Below are 21,950 nucleotides of genomic sequence, written 5' to 3' on the forward strand. Positions count from 1 at the left end.
TACAGTTAACGCATTCTTGCTGAGTACATCGGCACTCTAATCTGAACAAAAATCGTAATTCTGTTAAGAAATCATTAGGAGGGACAACTAACAGGGTCTACCAAATTATATCCACATGCATTTAAAAGTCATACCTTTTTTTTTGGTGTGTGTGATACTGGGGATTGAACCTGGGGCGTTCTACTTCCAACCTATACCCCCAGCCATATTTTTTTATTCTTTATTTTGAAACAGGGTCTCATTAAATTGCAAAGGTCCTCACTAAGTAGCTGAGGCTGGCCTCAAACCTGCAATCCTCCTGTCTCAGCCTCCCAAGTACTGGTATTACAAGCATGTGCCACCATGCCCAGCTAAAGCAATACCTTTTAAACCAGACACAGCAGCCCACACAGCATAGTGAGACTCTGTCCCTACTTCCCCAAAAGTCATGCCCTTTAAGTTGAATGCCTTATTACTTCTCTCCATTGGCCCACATAATCAAGAACTAAATATATGTTTGTTGAGACTGAGTGACTTAAAGAATGGAGGCTATTTTTATTGGTAATTATTTTTTATTGGCAACTATTTTTATTGATAATTTAAAATAAGACTTAAAGCTAAAATTGCAACTGTTGAAACTTGCATGCACTTTTATAATAGAACTTTAAGACATCAAAGACTTATATTTGATACTGTGTGTTGATTGGCTGGTTTTGCTCTGGTGATGGGTAGTTTGGAGCTGGGCTTCCAAACTGTGCGTAGGAATTATTCTCCTTTGCTGTTGGTGCTTCATGGTGGACAAGGGTTCTTGAAAAGGCTAACTCTAACTGTACAATTCCCTGACCCATCCCTAAAATACTGTTCTGTGCTTCTTCACAGGTTTGTGGCAGCCATTCTTTAAAAATATATTCCCCTTGCAAATCAACGGTCTGTAGATTTGCACCACAGAAGCTTGACCTGCCATTTGATGCCATGCCACCAGGGGGTGGCAGTGTGTCCAAATCATGTTCATATTTACTTCTTTAATTTCTGGAATAAGCTTAATTTAACTTTAAAAATGTTTCAATGTGTCCATTTTGCCAATACTAATATTTTGTCAACATATCAATATTTTATAAGTTTTAATATTTAAATATTAATGACATCTCTATGGCTATTCTATATATTTAGAAGTTTCACAGAAATAACCCATTAGAGCTGGGCATGGTGCTGCACGCTTGTAATCCCAGCATTCGGGAGGCTGAGACCAGAGGATCACGGTTCGTGGACAGCCTCAGTTACTTAGTGAGGCCCTCTGCAACTCAGTGAGACCCTGTTTCAAAATAAAGAATAAAAAACAGGGCAGGGGGGTGTAGCTCGGAGGTCAAATGCCCCTGGGTTTAATCCCCAGACCCGCAAAAAAAAAAAAAAAAAAAATTAAAAAAAAATACCATTACTTAGTTGGGTGCTCTTTTTATTTAAACTATAAATCCTATTTGACCCAAGGGCATGGCTTAAACAGAATCTAGGCCTGCATTTCATCAGATTCATCTATGGGCCTTTGTTTAGGTTCCCCAAAATTTATATTTATAACCATAACTTTCCTACATTATAACTTTTTGAGAATAATTTTAGATACAAAACAACTTCAATTTTAAATTTTGTTAATTCTTACTTTTTTTTTCTTTTCTTTTCTTTTTTTTGCGGGTCTGGGGATGGAACCCAGGGTCATTCGACCTCCGAGCTACACCTCCTGCCCTATTTTTTAGTCTTTATTTTGAAAACCAGGTCTCAGTGAGTTGCAGAGAACCTCACTAAGTAGCTGAGGCTGTCCACGAACCGCTATCCTCCGGTCTCAGCCTCCTGAATGCTGGGATTACAAGCGTGCGCCACCACACCCAGTTTAATTGTTACATTTTTTGAGCTATATACATTCACCTTTCAAATTATCTCGAACATTTCAGTTTACTGCAAATCTTAGTTTGGTTGGAGTCACTTAATGCCTATCCCTTAGTAACACCGAAAACAGCATTAAGCTGGGTGTGGGGGCGCACACTTGTAATCCCAGTCAGTACTCAGGAGGCTGAAACAGGAAGATCTCAAGTCTGAGCGCAACTTAGGCCCTTCACAACTTAGGGAGACCCTGTTTCAAAATAAAAGCATAGCCGGGCGTGGTGGCGCATGCTTGTAATCCCAGCATTCGGGAGGCTGAGACCGGAGGATTGCAGTTCGCGGACAGCCTCAGCTACTTAGTGAGGCCCTCTGCAACTCGGTGAAACCCGGTTTCAAAATAAAGAATAAAAATAGGGCAGGGGGTGTAGCTGGAGGTCAGATGCCCCTGGCCTCCATCCCCAGACACGCAAAAAAAAATTAAAAACAAAGCTGGAGGTGTAGCTCAGAGATAGAATGCCCCTGGGTTTAATCCCCAGTGACACAAAGAAACATACAACCAAAAAGCTACTAAATCCTAGCAAGAAATGAGCTAGACAAACATGAAGAAGACTCTAAAACTCCACCAAAAAAACATGAAAGAACTAAATTAATGGAGCAACATATTCATGAATGAGAAAACTCAATGATAAAAATGCTGATTAATATCTATATAGTCAATATAATAACTAAAATCCCATTTGATTTTTATGGATGGTTTTTAAGTTCGTATGCTAACGACACTAAGAAAAGATCAAGAAAGTATTAAAAGGGAAGAGCAATGAAGTAGGATTTTACCTATCAGGTAACAAAACAAATATATTGCTACAGTAATTAAAACTTGCTGTTGGTGTAAGGGTAGACAAATAAGTGTAGCAGTGTAGAGAAGCCATATGCTGGCCGAATGCATTTATGGACTTTATGATAAAGATGCCATACTTCTTTATCAGCTCAGTAGGAAAGGACAGACTGTCCCATGAAATAGGGATTATTGGACATCCACTGAAGTAAACTGAAGTTAAGAATCCTGCTTCACACCATCTCCAGAGTAAATCATAGTTTTTTTGTTTTTGTGCATGTGCTTGTCCTTGTGTATGGTGCTGGAAATTGAACCCAGGGGTATTGTACCACTGAGCTACCCCCCATCCCTTTTTATTCTTAATTTTGAGACAGGCTCTTGTTAAGTTGCCTTTGTTAGCCTCCAGTTTGTGATCTTCTTGTCTCGGCCTCCCAAGCCCTGGATTACAGTTGTGCATCCCTGAGCCTAGCTAAACCACAGATCTTTTAAAGAAAAAAAACAGTGTAAAACTACTCTAAAAACAAGAGAAGTAATATGTACCATATTAGGATAAGAGGCTTTTCTAGGCAAGATACAGACCCTAGGAGCCATAAAGAAAAAGATTGGTACATTTACCTAAGAAATTGTAATTTATGCATTGAAAGATGGTATTAAAAACTAACACTAACAGTTAGCATTTGTTCACATTTTTTGATTGATGGCACATTTGTTGCCATCTACTACATATAAACAGTTTCTAAACATTGGACTTTGGAGAAAGGAGTAAACAATTCCATAAAATAATGGTTAAAGGATATTATTAAACAAATCATTAAAGAAATTGGGTATATGGAAGGAGCACAACTGATGTGCTCATATACTTTGGTATCACTTTAAATCTCACTATGTTCTGGCATGGTGGCACATGCTTGTAATTACAGTACTTGGGAGGCTGAGATAGGAGAATCAAAGATTCTCAGCCAGCCTCAACTACTTAGGTCCCCTGCAACTTAGTAAGACCCTGTTTCAAAATAAAGAATAAAAAATAGGACTGAGAGTGTAGCTCAGAGGTAGAATGCCCCTGGGTTCAATCCCCAGTACGGAAAAAAAAAAAAAAAAAAAAAAGAAAGAAAACTCAATTGTGGCACATGCCTGTAGTCCCAGTACTTGGGAGGATTTCGGGTTCAAGACCAGCCTCAGTAACATAGCAAGACTCTCAGCAACCTAGCAAGATCCTGTTTAAAATGTAAAAAAAAGCCGGGCGTGGTGGCACACGCTTGTAATGCCCGCGCTTGGGAGGCTGAGACAGGAGGATCACGCAGGTTCGAAGCCAGCCTCAGCTACTGAGTGAGGCTCTCAGCAACTTCATGAGACCCTGTTTCCAAATAAAATATAAAATGGGTTTGGGAGTATAGCCTGGAAGTAGAAAGCCTCTGGGTTCCACCCCCAGTACCACCAAAGAAAAAGTAATACTAATAAAATAAAATAAAAATGTAAAAAAATTGGGTGTGGTGGCACACGCTTGTAATCCCCATGCTTGGGAGGCAAGACAGAAGGATCACACAGGTTCGAAACCAGCTGCTCTGGCTTAAGAGACCCTGTTTCCAAATTTTAAAAAGTATAAAATAGGTCTGGGAGTGTAGCCCGGAGGTAGAAGGGTTTCCAGGAACCCCAGTACCACCAAAAAATAAAATAAAAAGGCTAAGGGTATAGCTTGGAGGTAAAATGCTTTTGAGTTCAATTCTAAGTACCACCCCCACCTCAAAAAAAAAAAAACCTACAGCAAATTCTCTTTTAGGTATAAGCAAAAGACACAGAATCTATCTTTCAACAACACTGCACATGAATTTTAAAGTGTTCTGATCTAGTTGCTGTTGCTATTCTCTGAGAATGAGAACATTTTCTATTCCTTGACATTCTTTTCTAGCTATGAATCTCCGTATTCTTCCCTTAATGCTTTGAAATGTCTTCATTTAAAAAAAAAAAAGTGCAATTCAGAACTCCAATGCAACCAGCTTGAATCAATCTTCCTGTTTCTCTTATGAATTAGGCAGTTCCTGCAGGCAGTGAGTTAGTCCTTTAGAAAACATGGGCATTATGTTTCTCTACCCCAGTGTCTGTAAGAAGTGGTCTGGAATGCATTCAAAGAAGCATTATGTCAGATCCTCAAATCTAAAGATGAAATCCTGTTTTTACGAATTATAGGTAGTTTGTGTTGCAGCTGTTGCTATTTGTTCCGAGTTACTATATTTTTTAAAACTTATTTGCTTTAGTGACATATGGGAAATAATTTGTTAAAATACGTGTTTGATTCTGGTTTTACATTTCAGAAATACACCAAAAGAGATTGCCCATTAAAGGAATCCTGTGGTAGATAATTTTTTAGAATATAAGATATCACCCCTTGTTTTATTTTTGTAAATGTGGGCTTTTGTATTTCTAGAAACATTAGTGTTTTTAGTGCAGGCTATCATATTTAGCAGTAATTCATTTTTACTTATGAAACAGATAATATTTTTCATAGATTAAAATTCTATATTTTAGTTAAATTTGTCCCTGGAAGAAAACAAGTTTTTGTTTAGCTCAGTAGTTTTCAAAATTGTGGTACCTGTAATCAGCAGGATCAGCTCACTTGGGAACATATTAGAAATGCAGATTCTGGGATTGCACACCAGTCTTATTCAGGAACCCAACAAGTGGGACCCAGCAACTTAAGTTCTAACAAGCCCTTTGCATTATCCTGATATATGCCAAAGTTTGGAAACTCTTGTTCCACATAATGTGTACAGCGGCTTAAAATCCCAGCCCTTACTACTTGAGGCCTGGGTTTGGTTTTGTTCCAAGGTGCGTGCTAGGTGTGTGCTGTAGCCATCATCCTTCTAGTAGCTGCATAGATGACAAACTGATAACAAGGGCGCCTAAGAAGAGTTGCTTTCCTTGTTGATCGTCCTTAGATTTTAAGAATTAAGCAGTGAGCCGAGAATCCTTCACAATTGAGTCAAACCAAACTATTCCAGTACTTAAGTTAGCAGAAGCCTCTCCTTTGATAACATTATTTAGATTGTACCTCCCTCTATTACCAAGATACTTAACTAGACAACCCATAAATGTAGTGCTTTGCATTTAAAATAGGTAAGATTATTTTTAGAATCAAGGATTCTTGAGCCAGGCGTGGTGGCACACGCTTGTAATCTACCCCCCCCCCTTGGGAGGCTGAGACAGGAGGATCACATAGGTTCGAAGCCAGCCTCAGCTGGTTTAAGAGACCCTGTTTCCAAATAAAATATAAAATAGGTCTGGGAGTATAGCCTGGAGGTAGAAGACCCCTGGGTTCCATTCCCAGTACCACCAAAAAAAAAAAAAAAAAAAAAAAGAATCAAGGAATTCTTGAATTATCTCTTTCAAATGCTTTTAAGTTGTAAATAATTACAAACCTACAGTACCTAAAAGACACTTTGTTAATATAATTAAAATACATAAACCCTAGCCTGGAATGGTACCTACACTTGAAATCCTAATACTTAGGATGCTTGAGACTGGTAAATAATTTAAATGGGAAAATATTGTGTTCATATGTATGTGTGACTGTATATGTGGGGTATTTTGTTTGTTGGTTAGTTGGTTTTTTGTGTGTGTGGTAATGAGGATTAAACCCAGGAATATTATACCTCTGAGCTACATGCCCAGCCCTATTTTATGTCTTGAAACAAGGTTTCACTAAATTATGGAGGGCCTCACTAAATTGTTGAGAGGCTCAGCTCAAACCTGCAATGCTTCTATCTTAGTCTCCCAAGTACTGGGATTATAGGCATGTGACACTTTGCCTGGTTTTGTGTGTGTGTGTGTGTGTGTGTGTGTGTGTGTGTGTATTTTTTTTTTTTATGGTACTAGGGTTCCTGGAAACCCTTCTATCTCAGGGCTACACTCCCAGACACCTATTTTTTATATTTTTATTTGGAAACAGGGTCTCTTAAGCCAGCTTCGAACCTGCGCAATCCTCCTGACTCTGCCTCCCAAGCACGGGGATTACAAGCATGTACCACCACGCCGGGCTGGTTCTGTGTATATATATTTTTAATTGGGAAAAAATCTCTACTCCTGAATTTAAATACTATATACATTTTTAAATTATTTCAGGTGGTCCTGCAGGATGGAATGCTAACTTTCAAACATGGTTGTATTTTATAAATGGAACCCTTGTTACAAAGAACTAATAAGCTTTACTAAAGTTAGGGCCTTGAACCTTGTTTTAGCTCTTACATGTACAGTAGATTTTTTTAACTTAGGAAGATAATAACTCTGCCGAAGAGGTGTTACTGGTTTGGGGATAGTGTCTGTCTGGCATAACCAGACAGCTCTTGTTTGTGCTATGTATTCGAATCAATGACTAAAAAACTAGTAAAAGAAAGCTTACAGTGTCCCCTGTATGCATATTAAGAAGTGAAAGTCTCCCAAAGTCACATTAAGCTTCCAAATTTTTGAAAATAGTATTTCTGAATTTTAAGCAACAAAGGGTATCTAAATATTTCTTACCTTTTTTTGTGTGTGTCTATGCTGCTAGAGATCAAACCCAAGACCTTGTGCATGTTAGACAAGCACTCTACTACTGAGCTGCACCCCAGTCCTTTATTTGCCCTCTCTGTATAACTAGATTATGTTGTGGAAGGTCTTTTTTTTTTTATTAGCCAACAGAAATTAAATTCATTTAATTGTTAATTATTTTCTAAATGTTTGTAACTCAAGAGTGAGGGAGATATGGAATATCTTTTAAGAAGTCTCTTACCTAACCAAATGAGTCTGAAATTTTCAATTAGTTTATAGCAAGATGTGGTAAAGAATTTAGTGTTGAGGATTTCCTGTGATTATTTATTTAGTCATGGACATGGGTGAAATTTAAAAAATTGAGAAGAAGAAGCAGTGTTCTGAAATTACTAATCCTCTTTTGGTGTACACCTCATCCCATGCTAGAGAATATTCCATATCTACAGTCTTTTTATGCCAGTATTATCCAATCCATTTCTACATATAATTACTCTGCTTCTAAGCTGCATAATATACTTAAATAGATCATTTTCTGTGTGCATATATGTCACCATCACCTTGAAGTACATTATGATATACTGTACCAATAAATGCATAAAAAATAAAAATATTTGAAGTGTCTCAAAACAAATTTAAAACAAGCCAGGTAGTGGGATATATGTCTGTAATCCCCACTACAGAGTCTGAGGAAGCTGTGGCAACTCAGGAGGTTTGAGGCAGGAGGATCATAAATTCGAGGCTAGCCTGAGCAACATAGCAAGAACCTATTTCAAAACTTAAAATAAGAATTGGGCAAGCCAGGTTTAGTGGTGCACACCTGTAGTCCTAGTACTTGGAAGGCTGAGACCGGAGAATCGCAGGTTCAAAGACAGCCTAAGCAGTGAGACCTCAACAACCAGTGAGACCCTGTTTCAAAATAAAAAATACAGTGGGTGGGGGTGTAGCTTAGAGGTAGAATGCCCCTGGTTTCAATCCCCAGTGCCAAAAAGAAAAAGAAAAAAGAGCCAGGCACAGTGACACAGGCATGTAATCCCAGTAATTGGGAGGCTGACTCAGGAGGTTCACAACTTCAGGGCCACAACTTAGCGAGCAGCTTAGTGATGGGAAAATATTTTTAAAAAATTTTTTTCAATCTAATGATTCACAGTCATTGGTTCTCTTCAAATTAGATAAATTAGTCTCCACTGTAGTCTTTGACTTTTTTGTGACATAAACCTGGGCAGAATTTCACTTTGTCTTTTAAAAACTACATATCAAGAAAGTTTTTCTTTAGCTATTTTGTTTCTGATTCTCTAGTTGTCTGAGGGAAGCCAAAAGCATGCAAACCTACAGAAGAGCATTGAGAAAGCTAAAGTTGGCCGACATGAGACGGTAAGTTTATGTCTGTAAATTCTTTGGTAATGGCAATTTAGTGTGTGTGTGTGTGTGTGTGTGTGTGTGTGTGTGTGTGTGTGTGTGTTTGTGTGTGTGTGTTTTATACTGGAAATTGAACCCAGAAGCATTCTACCTCCAAGCTACATCCCCAGACCGATTTTATTTCTTATATGGAAACAGGATCTCAAACTAATTTGCTAAGAGCCTCACTAAATTGCTGAAGCTGTCCTTGAACCTGTGAACCTCCTGTTTCAGCCTCCCAAGTACTAGTATTACAAGCCTGAGCCACCACGCCCAGCTTAATAGTGACAGTTAAAACAGAAGAATAAGGACACAGAGTTGTCCGTGAGAAGGGTATCATTTCTACCAGAAGAGAAATGGAGCGTAATGAACACAGGATGGATATTTGACATAATAGAATTTACTGGTTGCAAATCTAGATTTTTTTGGGGGGGACTAGGGATTGAACCCAGTGCCACTTGTAGATTTTATATATATTGCAGCATAATGTAGAAAAATAAACCCTCAAACCAGTCTGCCTGAGTTTGAAAGACTCCTTAATTCTCTGTTCTCGATTTTCTTGGTTATAAAATGGAGAATAATAAAAATCTATTGGTTATTGTGTGGATTAAGCTAGTTGTTATTAGAAGAGGAACTATTACATAGCCCTATTAAACATTTCTGTCCATTTTTAAAGTTTAAAAAGAAATTGGCAGCTGGGCGTGGTGGCACACCACTTGTAATCTCCACACTTGGGAGGCTGAGACAGGAGGATAGCACAGGTTCGAAGCCAGCTTCAGCTACTTTGTAAGGCTTTCAGCAACTTAGTGAGACCCTGTCTGAAATAAAATATAAAATAGTGTTATACTCCCAGTACCAAAAAAAAAAAAGTGTGTTTATAACAAATGGAATTTTATTTGTCTCGATTATACATTAAATTATTTTGAATTCAGGAAGAACGAACCATGCTGGCAAAAGAGCTTTCTGAACTTCGGGACCAAAGGGAGAAACTTAAGGCAGAAGTAGAAAAATACAAAGAATGTGACCCGCAAGTTGTAGAAGAAATACGTAAGTTTGTAGTTAAAGATCTTTAACTTTGATAATGAGCGAGACTTTGTACTTCTAGTTGCTGGTAGCTATTCTCCTTATATGTAAGAAAATAAAACCAGTTAAAATAGTATTTTGTTTTGAATGCTTGAACTGTATTTATAGCATAATGGGATTTGCCTTAATATTTGCATTAAGGATACTTAATATTAAATATTGAATAGTGACAACTTTGAAATTATAAACATTTCAGAAGTAAGGAAGTTGAGAGGAGTATAAGGAGATATAAAATATAAACTTAGAAACTAAGAAATCAGAGAATGATCTAATTTGGCCGTAGACATCTTGATTCTAGAAAAAAACTACGTGTGTGTGTGTGTGTGTGTGTGTGTGTGTGTGTGTGTGTGTGTTACTGGGGATTGAACTCAGGGGCATTCTACCTCCAAACTCCACCTCCAGCCATATTTTTTATTCTTTTGTGGTGATGGAGATGGAACCCAGGTGCTTTCTACCTCTGAGCTACCAGACCTGTTTTATTTTATTTGAAAACAGGGTTTCACTAAGCTGCGGAGACCCTAAGTAGCTGAGGCTGGCTTCAAACCTGCAGGATCTTCCTGTCTCGGCCTCCCAAGTATTGGGATTACAAGCGTGCACCACCATGCCTGGCTCTATTTCTTATTCTTTCTTTCTTTCTTTCTTTCTTTCTTTCTTTCTTTTTTTTTTTTTTTTTTTTTTTTTTTTTTTGAAGATGGTACTGGGGTTCCTGGAAACCCTTCTACCTCCAGGCTACAATCCCAGACCTATTTTATATATTTTTTTAAATTTGGAAACAGGGTCTCTTTAGCCAGTGCAGCTGGCTTGGAACCTGTGCGATCCTCCTGTCTCCACCTCCCAAGCGCGGGGATTACAAAGTGTGCACCACCATGCCCAGCTTTTATTCTTTATTTTGAAACAGAGTCTCACTAAGTTGCAGAGGGCCTTACTAAGTAGCTGAGGCTGGCCGTGAACCTGCACTCTCCTTTTTCATCCTCCCAAGTACTGGGATTATAAACATGTGCCCCCTTATCCCACACCCAGCTACTGTTATTTTCTATTTTAAAAAAGAGGGAAATAAACCGGACATGGTGATGCATGCTTGTAATCCCAGCATTTGGGAGGCTGAGACCGGAGGATCGCGGTTCTCCGACAGCCTCAGGTACTTAGTAAGGCCCTCTGCAACTCAGTAAAACCCTGTTTCAAAATAAAGAATAAAAATGCTGGGCGTGGTGGTGCACGCTTGTAATCCCCGGGCTTGGGGGGGCAGAGACAGGAGGATCGTGCAGGTTTGAAGCCAGCCTCATTGGCTTAAGAGACCCTGTTTTCAAATAAAATTAGAAAAATAGGTCTGGGACTGTAGCCTGGAGATAGAAGGGTTTCCAGGAACCCCAGTACCACAAAAAAACAAACAAGAAAAAATAAATAGGATTGGGTAGGGGCTGACTGGGAAAAGTGTGCATGTATGTCTACAAAAATATGTATCCTACTATGATGTATGAATATAGTGCACCAATAAAAATAAATTAAAAAATAAAAAATAATAAAAAAATAAAAAATAATAATAATAATAAATAAATAAATAGGAGTTCCGGGAAGATGGTGATGGAGAAAAGCGGGCCTTACGAGTCCCGCTAACATTCGATCTCTATTACCGCAAAATCAGAACCTTTCATAGCCAGAAAACACCATCAGCAGAGAAACAAAAACTGTAAATACAAGGGAAAGAGAAAATGAGGGCTGGAAAAATGGGACACCAGAAAGAAACCAGCCCGCAGTGCTGCGGCCAGAGCCGCGGCACAGAGTTGCGTGGACGCCATCTTTCCTCGCAGCACCAGGCTCCAGAGAGGAGGAGGATTCAGAACGCAGCTCAGAACCTGACAGGAGGTACGCCAGCCTCACGGCCGAGGACACAACAGCAGCACCTTACTGCTGGCGGTAGTGGCGAGTTCACCGGACGGCTCCAGCAACAACCCACCAGGCTCCAGAGAGGAGGAGGACTCAGAACGCAGCTCAGAACCTTACAGGAGGTACGCCGGCCTCACGGCCGAGGACACAGCAGCAGCACCTTACTGCTGGCGCTAGCAGTGAGTTCACCGGATGGCTCCAGCAACAACCCACCAGGCTCCAGAGAGAAGGGGGACTCAGAACAGAGCTCAGAACCTGACAGGAGGCTCCAGAGAGGAGGGGAGGACAGCGAGCTGAGCACACCCTGCAGGGACTCAGAGCGGAGCTCAAAACCAGAGAAGAAATACTCCAGCCTCACGGCCGAGGTCGTGACAGCAGTGCCATATTGACAGCAGCGGCAGCAGCAAATTCACCGAATCCACTACAGCTCCATCAGCGCACTCAAAAATGTGAGTCAAATTGCGGCCCCTAGAGGAGAAATCCCAGTACTGCATTCCCAGGGACTTGTACAGTTAGTCTTCCTGGGTCAGAGATTTTTGCAGTCCAACCCACTGGGGGAGTGTTGGTGGCAGAGATATTATACCACAGTCACAACTCCCTGCGGGAGAACGCCTAGCCTGGCACCCACCCCCATGGTCTTAAGCAGCCTCCATTGACTCCCTGGGTCTGAGACTTTGCGATACAACCCAGTAAAGGATTAGTGGTGACTAAGATACCACAGACTCAAAATCCAGATTACCCTAAGCGAAGTCGTAGTGACCAAGGGAAGAACCCAGAGAAGACACAAACTTCCGAAACCATGGGAAAGAGGAATAACAATGGAGTAATGAATGCCCACAACATCAGAACCTGATAACACAGAAATTCAGAGATCTCTAGAAGATCAAATCAGGAAAATAACTGTAGAAATAATAGAAGTGTTTTGAAAAGAATTCAGAGAGAGTCAAAAAGAGATAAAGGATGCAATCATTGAAATAAAGGCCTCAATTCAAAGTATAAATAACAGATTAGACCACATGGAGAATAGAATCTCGCTTCTAGAAGATGATCACTCCAAAAATGAACGCATAGTTTATAATTTAGAAAAAAAAATCCGACAGCAGGAATCTGACATTGAAGAAATATGGGCCCATTTTAAGAGAGCTAACCTAAGAATAATTGGAATACAGGAGGGAAAAGAAGGTGAAACCAAAGGGATCAATAATCTCTTCAAAGAAATAATAGCAGAAAATTTTCCAAACATAGAGCAAGAGGTCGATACACAGGTCCAGGAAACTTATAGAACTCCCTTTAGACAGGATCAGAGAAGAGGATCCCCACGCCACATAATTGTCAAAATGACTAATGTGGAAGCCAAGGAGAGAATCTTAAAGGCAACGAAAACAAAAGGCCAAGTGACATTCAGAGGCAAACCAATTAGAATCACTCCAGACTTCCCAAACCAAGTCATGAAAGCCAGAAGGGCATGGAGTAACATATTCCAAACTCTGAAAGAAAACAACTTCCAGCCAAAAATTTCCTACCCAGCAAAACTATCTATCAAATTAGATGGGGAAATAAGAAGCTTCCATGACAAACAGAAACTGAAGGAATTTATGTCTTCAAAACCAGTGCTAGAGAAAATACTCAAGGAGATAACTGCAAAGAAGAAATAGGTAATACACGCCAGAACCAAAGAAACAAGATTTCCCATCCAGCAGACAACTAAGCAAAGAAGAATAAACAGTATCTCAAAGAGAAATAAAATCTTAACATGTTAGGAATTAAAAATTATCTCTCTTTAATCACACTGAATGTAAACGGCCTCAACTCCGCAAGAAAAAGACATAAAGTGGCAAAATGGATTAAAAATCAGAATCTATCCATCTGCTGCTTACAAGAAACACACCTTACAAGTAAAGATAGGAACAAACTCAAGGTAAAGGGCTGGAGCAAGGTAATCCATGCTAATGGAACTCAAAGACAAGCAGGAGTAGCAACTATGATATCAGACAAGTTAGACTTTAAACCCAGACTTATTAGAAGAGACAAAGAAGGTCATATTTTACTGATACAAGGAATAATCCAGCAAGAGAAAATAACAATAATCAACATCTATACCCCAAACATAGGTGCAGCTACTTTCATAAATCAAACTCTTTGTGACATGAAATCACACATAAATCCCAATACAATAATACTGGGAGACTTCAACACACCCCTCACAACACTAGACCGATCTTCCAGACAAAGGGTCAGTAAAGATGCCTCAGAACTAAAGAACACCATTAACCAAATGGACCTGTTGGACACATATAGAATATTTCACCCAACTATAGTGGAGTTTACATTTTTCTCATCTGCTCACGAAACATTCTCCAAAATAGATCACATCCTGGGGCACAAAATGAGCACTAGCAAATTTTAAAAATGTTACATATTTCCCTGTGTCATTTCAGACCATAATGGCATGAAACTAGAAATCAACTATAAGAAGACCCAGAGAAACAATATAAACATGTGGAGACTGAACACCATACTTCTGAATGAAGAATGGGTCATAGAAGATATAAGAGGTGAAATCAAGAAATTTCTAGAAACAAATGAAAATAAAGATACAACATATCAAAACCTCTGGGACACTCTGAAGGCAGTATTAAGAGGAAAATTTATAGCACTGAGTGCTCACATAAGAAAAACAGAAAATCTTCAAATAAATAACCTAATGACACACCTCAAAGCCCTTGAAAAGAAGGAACAATTGAACCCCAAAGCCAGCAGAAGACAGGAAATTATTAAAATTAGAGCAGAAATTAACAAAATAGAGAATAAAAAAACAATACAGAAAATCAACAAAACAAAAAGCTGGTTTCTTGAAAAAATTAACAAGATAGATAAACCACTAGCCAACCTAACTAAAAAAAAGAGAGAATCAACCCAAATTATGAAGATAAGGGATGAAAAAGGAGAAATTACTACTGACAGTGTAGAAATCCAGAGGATTATCAGAGACTACTTTGAAAAACTATACTCCAACAAAATGGAAAATCTGGAGGAAATCGACAACTTCCTAGATAAATACAACCTTCCTAAACTGAGTCAAGAAGATATAGAACACTTAAACCAACCAATAACAATCAAAGAGATTAAAACAGCAGTAAAGAGCTTACCATCAAAGTAAAGCCCAGGACCAGATGGTTTCCCAAGTGAATTTTATAAAACCTTTATAGAAGAGCTCACCCCAATACTCCTCAAAATATTTCATGAAATAGAAAAAACCGGGACTCTCCCAAATACATTCTATGAAGCCAACATCACACTAATACCCAAACCGAATAAAGACAGTTCAAGGAAGAAAAACTACAGGCCTATATCTCTGATGAACTTGGATGCAATACTATTAAACAAAATACTAGCAACGTGCATTCAAAACCACATCAAGAAAATCATACACCATCCCAGGGATGCAAGGCTGGTTCAACATATGAAAACCAATTCATGTAATTCATCATATAAACAGAATCAAAGACAAAAATCACATGATCATTTCAATAGATGCTGAAAAAGCATTTGATAAAATTCAACATCCATTTATGATAAAAACACTGCAGAGAATTGGAATAGAAGAAACATATCTCAACATTATTAAGGCAATCTACAATAAGCCCACCGCCAACATCATATTAAATGGGGAAAAACTTCAAGAATTCCCCCTAAAAACCGGAACGAGACAAGGATGTCCATTATCACCACTTCTCTTCAATATAGTACTGGAGACTCTAGCTAGAGCAATAAGGCAAGAAAAGGAAATCAAAGGAGTACAAATAGGAAAAGAACTCAAACTTTCACTATTTGCAGATGACATGATACTACATTTAGAAAACCCAACAAACTCAACCAAAAGGCATATAGAACTGATCAACAAATTCAGCAAAGTATCTGGATACAAAATCAATCTTAAAAAATCAGAAGCTTTCCTGTACACCAACTATAAATCCACTGAAAAAGAAATTCAGAAAACACTTCCACTCAGGATCTCCCACAAAAAAATAAAATACTTAGGAATAAATTTGACCAAGGAGGTAAAAGATCTCTACAAAGAAAATTATAAAACACTGAAAAAAGAAATCGAAGAAGATCTTAGACGATGGAAGGATCTTCCATGTTCATGGATTGGCAGAATAAATATCATTAAAATGGCCATCCTCCCAAAAGTGATCTACAGATTTAACGCAATGCCCACTAAACTACGGAGATCATTTCTCACAGACATAGAAAAATCAGTTCTTAAATTTATCTGGAATAACAAAAAGCCCAGAATAGCCAAGGTAGTTCCCAGCAACAAAAACCATGCTGGAGGAATCACAATACCTGACTTTAAACTATACTACAAAGCCATTGTAATAAAAACAGCATGGTACTGGCAAAAAAAAAAAAAAAAAAAAAAAAACAGATACATAGACCAGTGGAGTAGAATAGAAGACCCCAAAACAAGTCCACACACTTTCAGCCAATTGATTTTTGACAAAGGGGCCAAAAACATACACTGGAAAAAAGATAGCCTCTTCAACAAATGGTGTTGGCAAAACTGGTTAACCATATGCAGAAAATTGGAAATTAATCCCACTTTCTCACCCTGCACAAAAGTCAACTCAAGATGGATCAAAGACTTGGAAATCAAACCAGAGACCTTGAAGCTCCTTGAAGAGGGCATAGGTCCAACACTGCAACACATAGGCACAGATAAACAGTTTCTCAACAAGACCCCAAAGGCACAACAAATTAAAAGGCGAATCAATACAGGGGATTGCATGAAATTGAAGAGCTTCTGTTCAGCAAAGGAAACTGTCAAGAACCTCAATCGAGAGCCAACAGAATGGGAGAAGATTTTTGCCACCTACCCCTCCGATAGAGGACTAATATCTAGAATATACAGAGGACTCAAGAAACTCAACACTAAGAAAACAAAGCATCCAATAACAAAATGGGCAAGTGAACTAAATAGACACTTCACAAAAGAAGAAATTCAAATGGCCAATAAATGCATGAAAAAATCCTCAACATCACTGGCAATCAAAAAGATGCAAATCAAAACTACCCTGAGATTTCACCTAACTCCAACTAGAATGGCAATCATTCAAAACACAAACAACAATAGATGCTGGCGAGGATGTAGAGAAGTGGAAACTCTAAGACATTGTTGGTGGGATTGCAAATTAATGCAACCACTTTGGAAAACAGTATGGAGAATCCTGAGAAGAATGGGAACAAATCTACCATTTGATTCAGCAATACCACTTCTGGGTATCTACCCAGAAGAAAAGAAACCAAACTACCAAACTAATGCATGTGTATCTATGTTCATGGCTGCACAATTCACCATAGCCAAACTATGGAACCAGCCAAGATGTCCATCAAAAGATGAATGGATTACAAAACTGTGGTATATGTACACAATGGAATTTTACTCAGCCATCAAAAAAAAAAAAAAACTCCTCAATTACATCATTTTCAGGGAAATGGATGAAACTGGAGAACATTATGCTAAGTGAGATTAGTCACAAAAAATAAGAAATCAATGCTTTCCCTAATATGTGAAAGTTAAGGAGAAATGGGTCATAGGAGGAACTCTAGATGAAAAAGGAAATCCTTTGGAGGAGCAAACAAGACAACCTAAAGGAGGAGGAAGGAGGGAGGAAAGAGGAAAATCTCTAAAACACAATGTACTTAAACATATCGAAGTCAACCACTAAGCCGAGCAAGGGAGGGAGGGATGGGCTGGGAATTGGGTAGGGGTTAAATCAGTGATGTGTACATGTCTGTACACACAAGTTTTTTACCCCAATATGATGTATGAATATAATGCACCAATAAATTTTTTTTTTTTTTTTGCGGGTCTGGGGATGGAACCCAGGGGCATTTGACCTTCGAGCTACACCCCCTGCCCTATTTTTTATTCTTTATTTTGAAACCGGGTCTCACTGAGTTGCAGAAGGCCTCACTAAGTAGCTGAGGCTGTCCGCGAACCGTGATCCTCCAGGTCTCAGCCTCCCGAATGCTGGGATTACAAGCGTGCGCCACCACGCCCGGCTAAAATTTTTTTTAAAAATAAATAATAAAAAATTGGGCAGGGGATGTGGCTCAAATGGGAGGCTGAGGCAGGATTGTCAGTTCGAAGTCAGCCTCGGCAACTTAGTGAAGCCCTATCTCAGAAAAATAAAATAAAAGAAAGAAAAAAGAGCTGGGGTGTGGCTAAGAGGCGGAGCACCCCTCTGTTCAATCCCTAGGACCACAAAACTTTTTTTTTTTTTTTTTTTGGCAGAAGAACTGGGCTCAGTCATACATGCCTATAATCCCAGTTATTCAGGACAATCCAAAGTTCAAGGCCAGTCTTGGCAACTTTAGTGAGACTCTTAAAATTTTTAAAAAGGCTGGAGATGTGTCTCAGTGGTAGAGCACCCCCGAATTTAATTCTAAAATTTGACTTAGCAATAGAAACTATCCAAATGAACCAAAAAATTTAAATATGAAAATGGTATCTATAAGCTATAAACCAGTTTAACTAAAATATGTATACTTGGAATCCAAATGGGAATTTGAGGGGCAGGGAGGTTGCTGGGCTAGAATAATGTCTAAAGGAACAAAGGTAATTTGTTTCAAATTTGTACCAGACCTACAGTTCTAAGAAATTTAAATATTTAAGTAATAGGTGCCAGAGATAGACTCCTCCTTATCTGTAAGTTCAGAATACTCTTTTAGGCATTAACCTTTTTCACCCCAAATCTCCTTTTCCCGATGAAATTATTGTTCTTTAATGTGCTTTTTTATAATGAGGTATTTCAAAAGGTTTTAGCTATTGTGTTAGTGCAGAACAGATTATACTGGATTAAGGTATTAAGAGTTTTACAAATTGATTTAATAGGATTTGGTTTTTAACAGCATGGTTGTATTACCCACATGACAATACTCAGGCTTATTTAAGTCTGTCATTGCTTATTTTATAACACAATTTGTTGATAATAGCCAGAACCCTTTGTTTACATAGACATGTATTATCTCTTATTTCTCAATCATGCCTGTAAGAAATATATTTTACCTTGCCATTGAATTGTTAATATCATTATGCAAGGATTAGCAGGATCAATTGCAAATATCCAAGAAGTGGGAAGTAAAAGTAATAATTTATTTTTAAAAATATATATGTATATAAACTGAGGTGTTAAGATTAAACTAAGGGGCAATTCTGCCTCTGAGCTACACCCCAAGACCTCTTTATTTTATTTAGAAACAGGGTATCATTAGGTTTCTGAGGCTATCCTCAAACCTGCAGTCCTCCCATCTCAGCCCCCCCAAGTACTGAGATTACAAGCATGCATCACCACACCTGCTTAAAAAATAAATTTTAATTTTAGCTGCTAATTATTTTGTGTGTGTGTGTGTGTGTGTGTGGTACTGGGGGGTAGAACCCAGGGTTTTTGTACCTCCAGGCTACACCCCCAGCCCCATTTTTTTTTTATAATTTATTTGGAAACAGGGTTTCACTAAGTTGCTAAGAGCCTCACTAAGTAGCTGAGGCTGGCTTCGAACCTGTGCAATCCTCCTGTCTCAGCCTCCCAAGCAGCTACTAATTCTTTTTTTTTTTTTTTTTTTTGGTGGTACTGGGGTTCCTGGAAGCCCTTCTACCTCCGGGCTACACTCCCAGACCTATTTTTACATTTTCATTTGGAAACAGGGTCTCCTAAGCCAGCGCGCGCGGCTGGCTTCGAACCTGCGCGATCCTCCTGTCTCTGCCTCCCAAGCGCGGGGATTACAAGCGTGCGCCACCATGCCCGGCCCAAGCAGCTACTAATTCTTGAGTAAAACCAAGTAAACAAGTAGTACAAGTTAAATTCCCAGAAAAATATTTGAAATTAAGTAATGCAAATGTAAATCCATAGATAACTGAAAGTAATTATATATATGCAAATAATTATATATACATATGTATAAAACTATATATATATAATTTTTTTCAGGTCAAGCAAATAAAGTAGCCAAAGAAGCTGCTAACAGATGGACTGGTATGTATTGTAACAAAACTGGTAAAGTATAAACTTTCACACTTGCAGTGATATGAAATTCAGAGGTCTGAGTTGCTTACTGAGACTCTCTGCGACTTAGTGATTCCCTGTTTCAAAATAAAAAATAAAATAGGGCCACATGGTAGCGCACACCTGTAATCCCAGTACTTGGGAAGCTAACACAGGAGGATAGCAGGTTTGAGGACAGCCTTAGTAAGTAGGGAGATTCTCATCAACCTAGCAAGACCCTGTTTCACAATAAAAACAAGCCAGGTAGTGTCTCAGGCTTGTAATCCCAAGACTTGGGAGGCTGAGACAGGAGGATTGCAGGTTTGAGGTCAGCCTCAGCAAGTAGTGAGACTTGCATCAACCTAGCCAGACTCTGTTTCCAAATAAAAATAAAAATAGGTTTGGGGGTGTACCTCAGAGGTAGAATGCCCCTGGGCTCAATCCTCAGTTTCATAAAATATAATAGGGTTGGGGAAGTAGCTTGGAGGTAAAATGCCCCTGGGTTTAATCCCCAATACCACAAAATCTGCATATGTAAATATTATGATTCATAAGAGTATATATTATTTTAATTTTTACTAATGGGGTACAAGATGGTGGAGGCATGCATGCACACATCACCCAGTCAGCCCTTATTCAATTCCCGCCCTGTTCCCTTTCCTTCTCTCCTTCTCATATATTTGACTTAGTGATTGACATTGATATGAGTATATTTTTTTAAAACCAAGGACTGCTTTCAGTTTAACTTTGTGTAACTTTTCCTAAAATTAGTCACTTGAGCTAATGATCTGACTTTCAAATATATATATATGAGATATATAGTTTAACTTTTATATATATTTTAATGTAAAATACACCTTTTAGGGGTTTCATGGAATCCTAAGGATTTGTCCTTATACAATAATAAGCTGCTAATATTTGCTGAGGCTCTTTGCTAGTTATTATAATGGGTGTGATGTGTTCTCATTTTATCTCCATAATAATCTTGTGTAGTAGATAAGATTATTAACCCTCACAGTGAAGATGAGCTCAGGCTGTCGGGGTCCAAGTGACACACAGGCTGGGACAGGCCTGGAATCCTTGACTCCACAGTGCAAGCTCTCGCCAGCACAAGGTTCGCAAGCCCGCTTTCGTGTAAACGCCTGTTACTCCATCTGCTAATGGATGTACCCTCCGAGTGACATCAGAGATATTCTCAGAAGTCAGAATTAATGAGGCCTTATGTAAGGTTTAGGAGAAAATTAATAGTGATTGCTGTGGCTTATATACAAGTATGATTAATATCGTTAAAACCTGCCAGAAAATTATACTGATGTTTTTCCAATATTTAATTATAAAATAATGGTAATTGAATTTTTTCATCCTAGTGAGAGTCTATAATACCTTCTCATGTATGAGTCATCCTCATGATGTTTCTGTGGGAGAATATGGATAAGATTGAAGCCGAGATGTGAAAAGCTTAAAGTCACTATGTTTAGTCAAAGAGGATTAGTCATTGGAAGAACAGATTCGTGGCAGGTTTTCCTGACACTCCGACCAGGCCTGTGTTTCATCAGAAATTTAGGAATCTTTTTTTTCTAGTCTATTTTAGAATTATAATCTTATTTATTACAAAGTTATTTCCCAAATAATATAATGCTTTAGTGACGGGAAAAATAAATTTAAGGAGCACAACCTCAACGAGTAGAGAGAGACTCAGCAACCTAGTGAGAGCTTGTTTCCAAAACAAAATATTTTAAAAAGGGCTGGGGCTGTAGCTCAGAGGTAGACTGCCTCTGGGTTCAATCTCCAATACTGAAGGAAGGAAGGAAGGGAGGGAGGGAGGGAGGGAGGGAGGGAGGGAGGGAGGGAGGGAGGGAAAAAACAGTGAAATCTGTCTTTCAAAGTATAAGTAAATAATAAATATAATGATGTTATATGGATTTTTTAAAAAATACTAAATTTTGAGTGTGACAAAAGAAGCAAGTGGACATTCAGATAAGAGTCATGAGATGATTTGCCCTAGTAGTTCTCAATAAAGCACAGCATATCAAACAGTAGGAGTAGGGGTGTGTGTGTGTGTGTGTGTGTGTGTGTGTGCGCGTGCGCACACACGCAAGGCACTAAATTGGCTTTGGAATGGACCCAAGCTGAGCTCCTTACTTTCTGCATAACCCCTTGAACTTCTCTGGATCTGCTTCTTCATGTTTGGGGAGGACTAATAAAACAGTATGTAAGCTCTTTAGTACAATATTCAACACACAGAAACTTGCCTTTTCCCTTTCTCTAATTCATCATAAATTCCAGTTGTTACATAAACAATTATAAATTGTTTTTCTATTCATCATAAACTT

At 38.6% G+C, this 21,950-nt stretch overlaps 1 protein-coding gene across 1 annotated transcript in view; it reads left to right on the forward strand.

Moving 5' to 3' along the window:
• The window catches only part of MND1 (meiotic nuclear divisions 1), a gene marked incomplete at both ends in the record, with an annotated part of 58,549 nt that overhangs the window by 31,998 nt on the left and 4,601 nt on the right, over positions 1-21,950 (forward strand). Inside the window, 3 exons of the mRNA XM_080697156.1 lie at positions 8,504-8,578; positions 9,535-9,649; positions 19,564-19,608. Coding sequence (XP_080553282.1) covers positions 8,504-8,578; positions 9,535-9,649; positions 19,564-19,608 — 235 coding nt within the window. The remainder of the gene's footprint in view (positions 1-8,503; positions 8,579-9,534; positions 9,650-19,563; positions 19,609-21,950) is intronic.

Source organism: Muscardinus avellanarius, assembly GCF_963383645.1.
Source record: "Muscardinus avellanarius genome assembly, chromosome: 6".
In the NCBI taxonomy this organism is placed as follows: Eukaryota; Metazoa; Chordata; class Mammalia; order Rodentia; family Gliridae; genus Muscardinus; species Muscardinus avellanarius.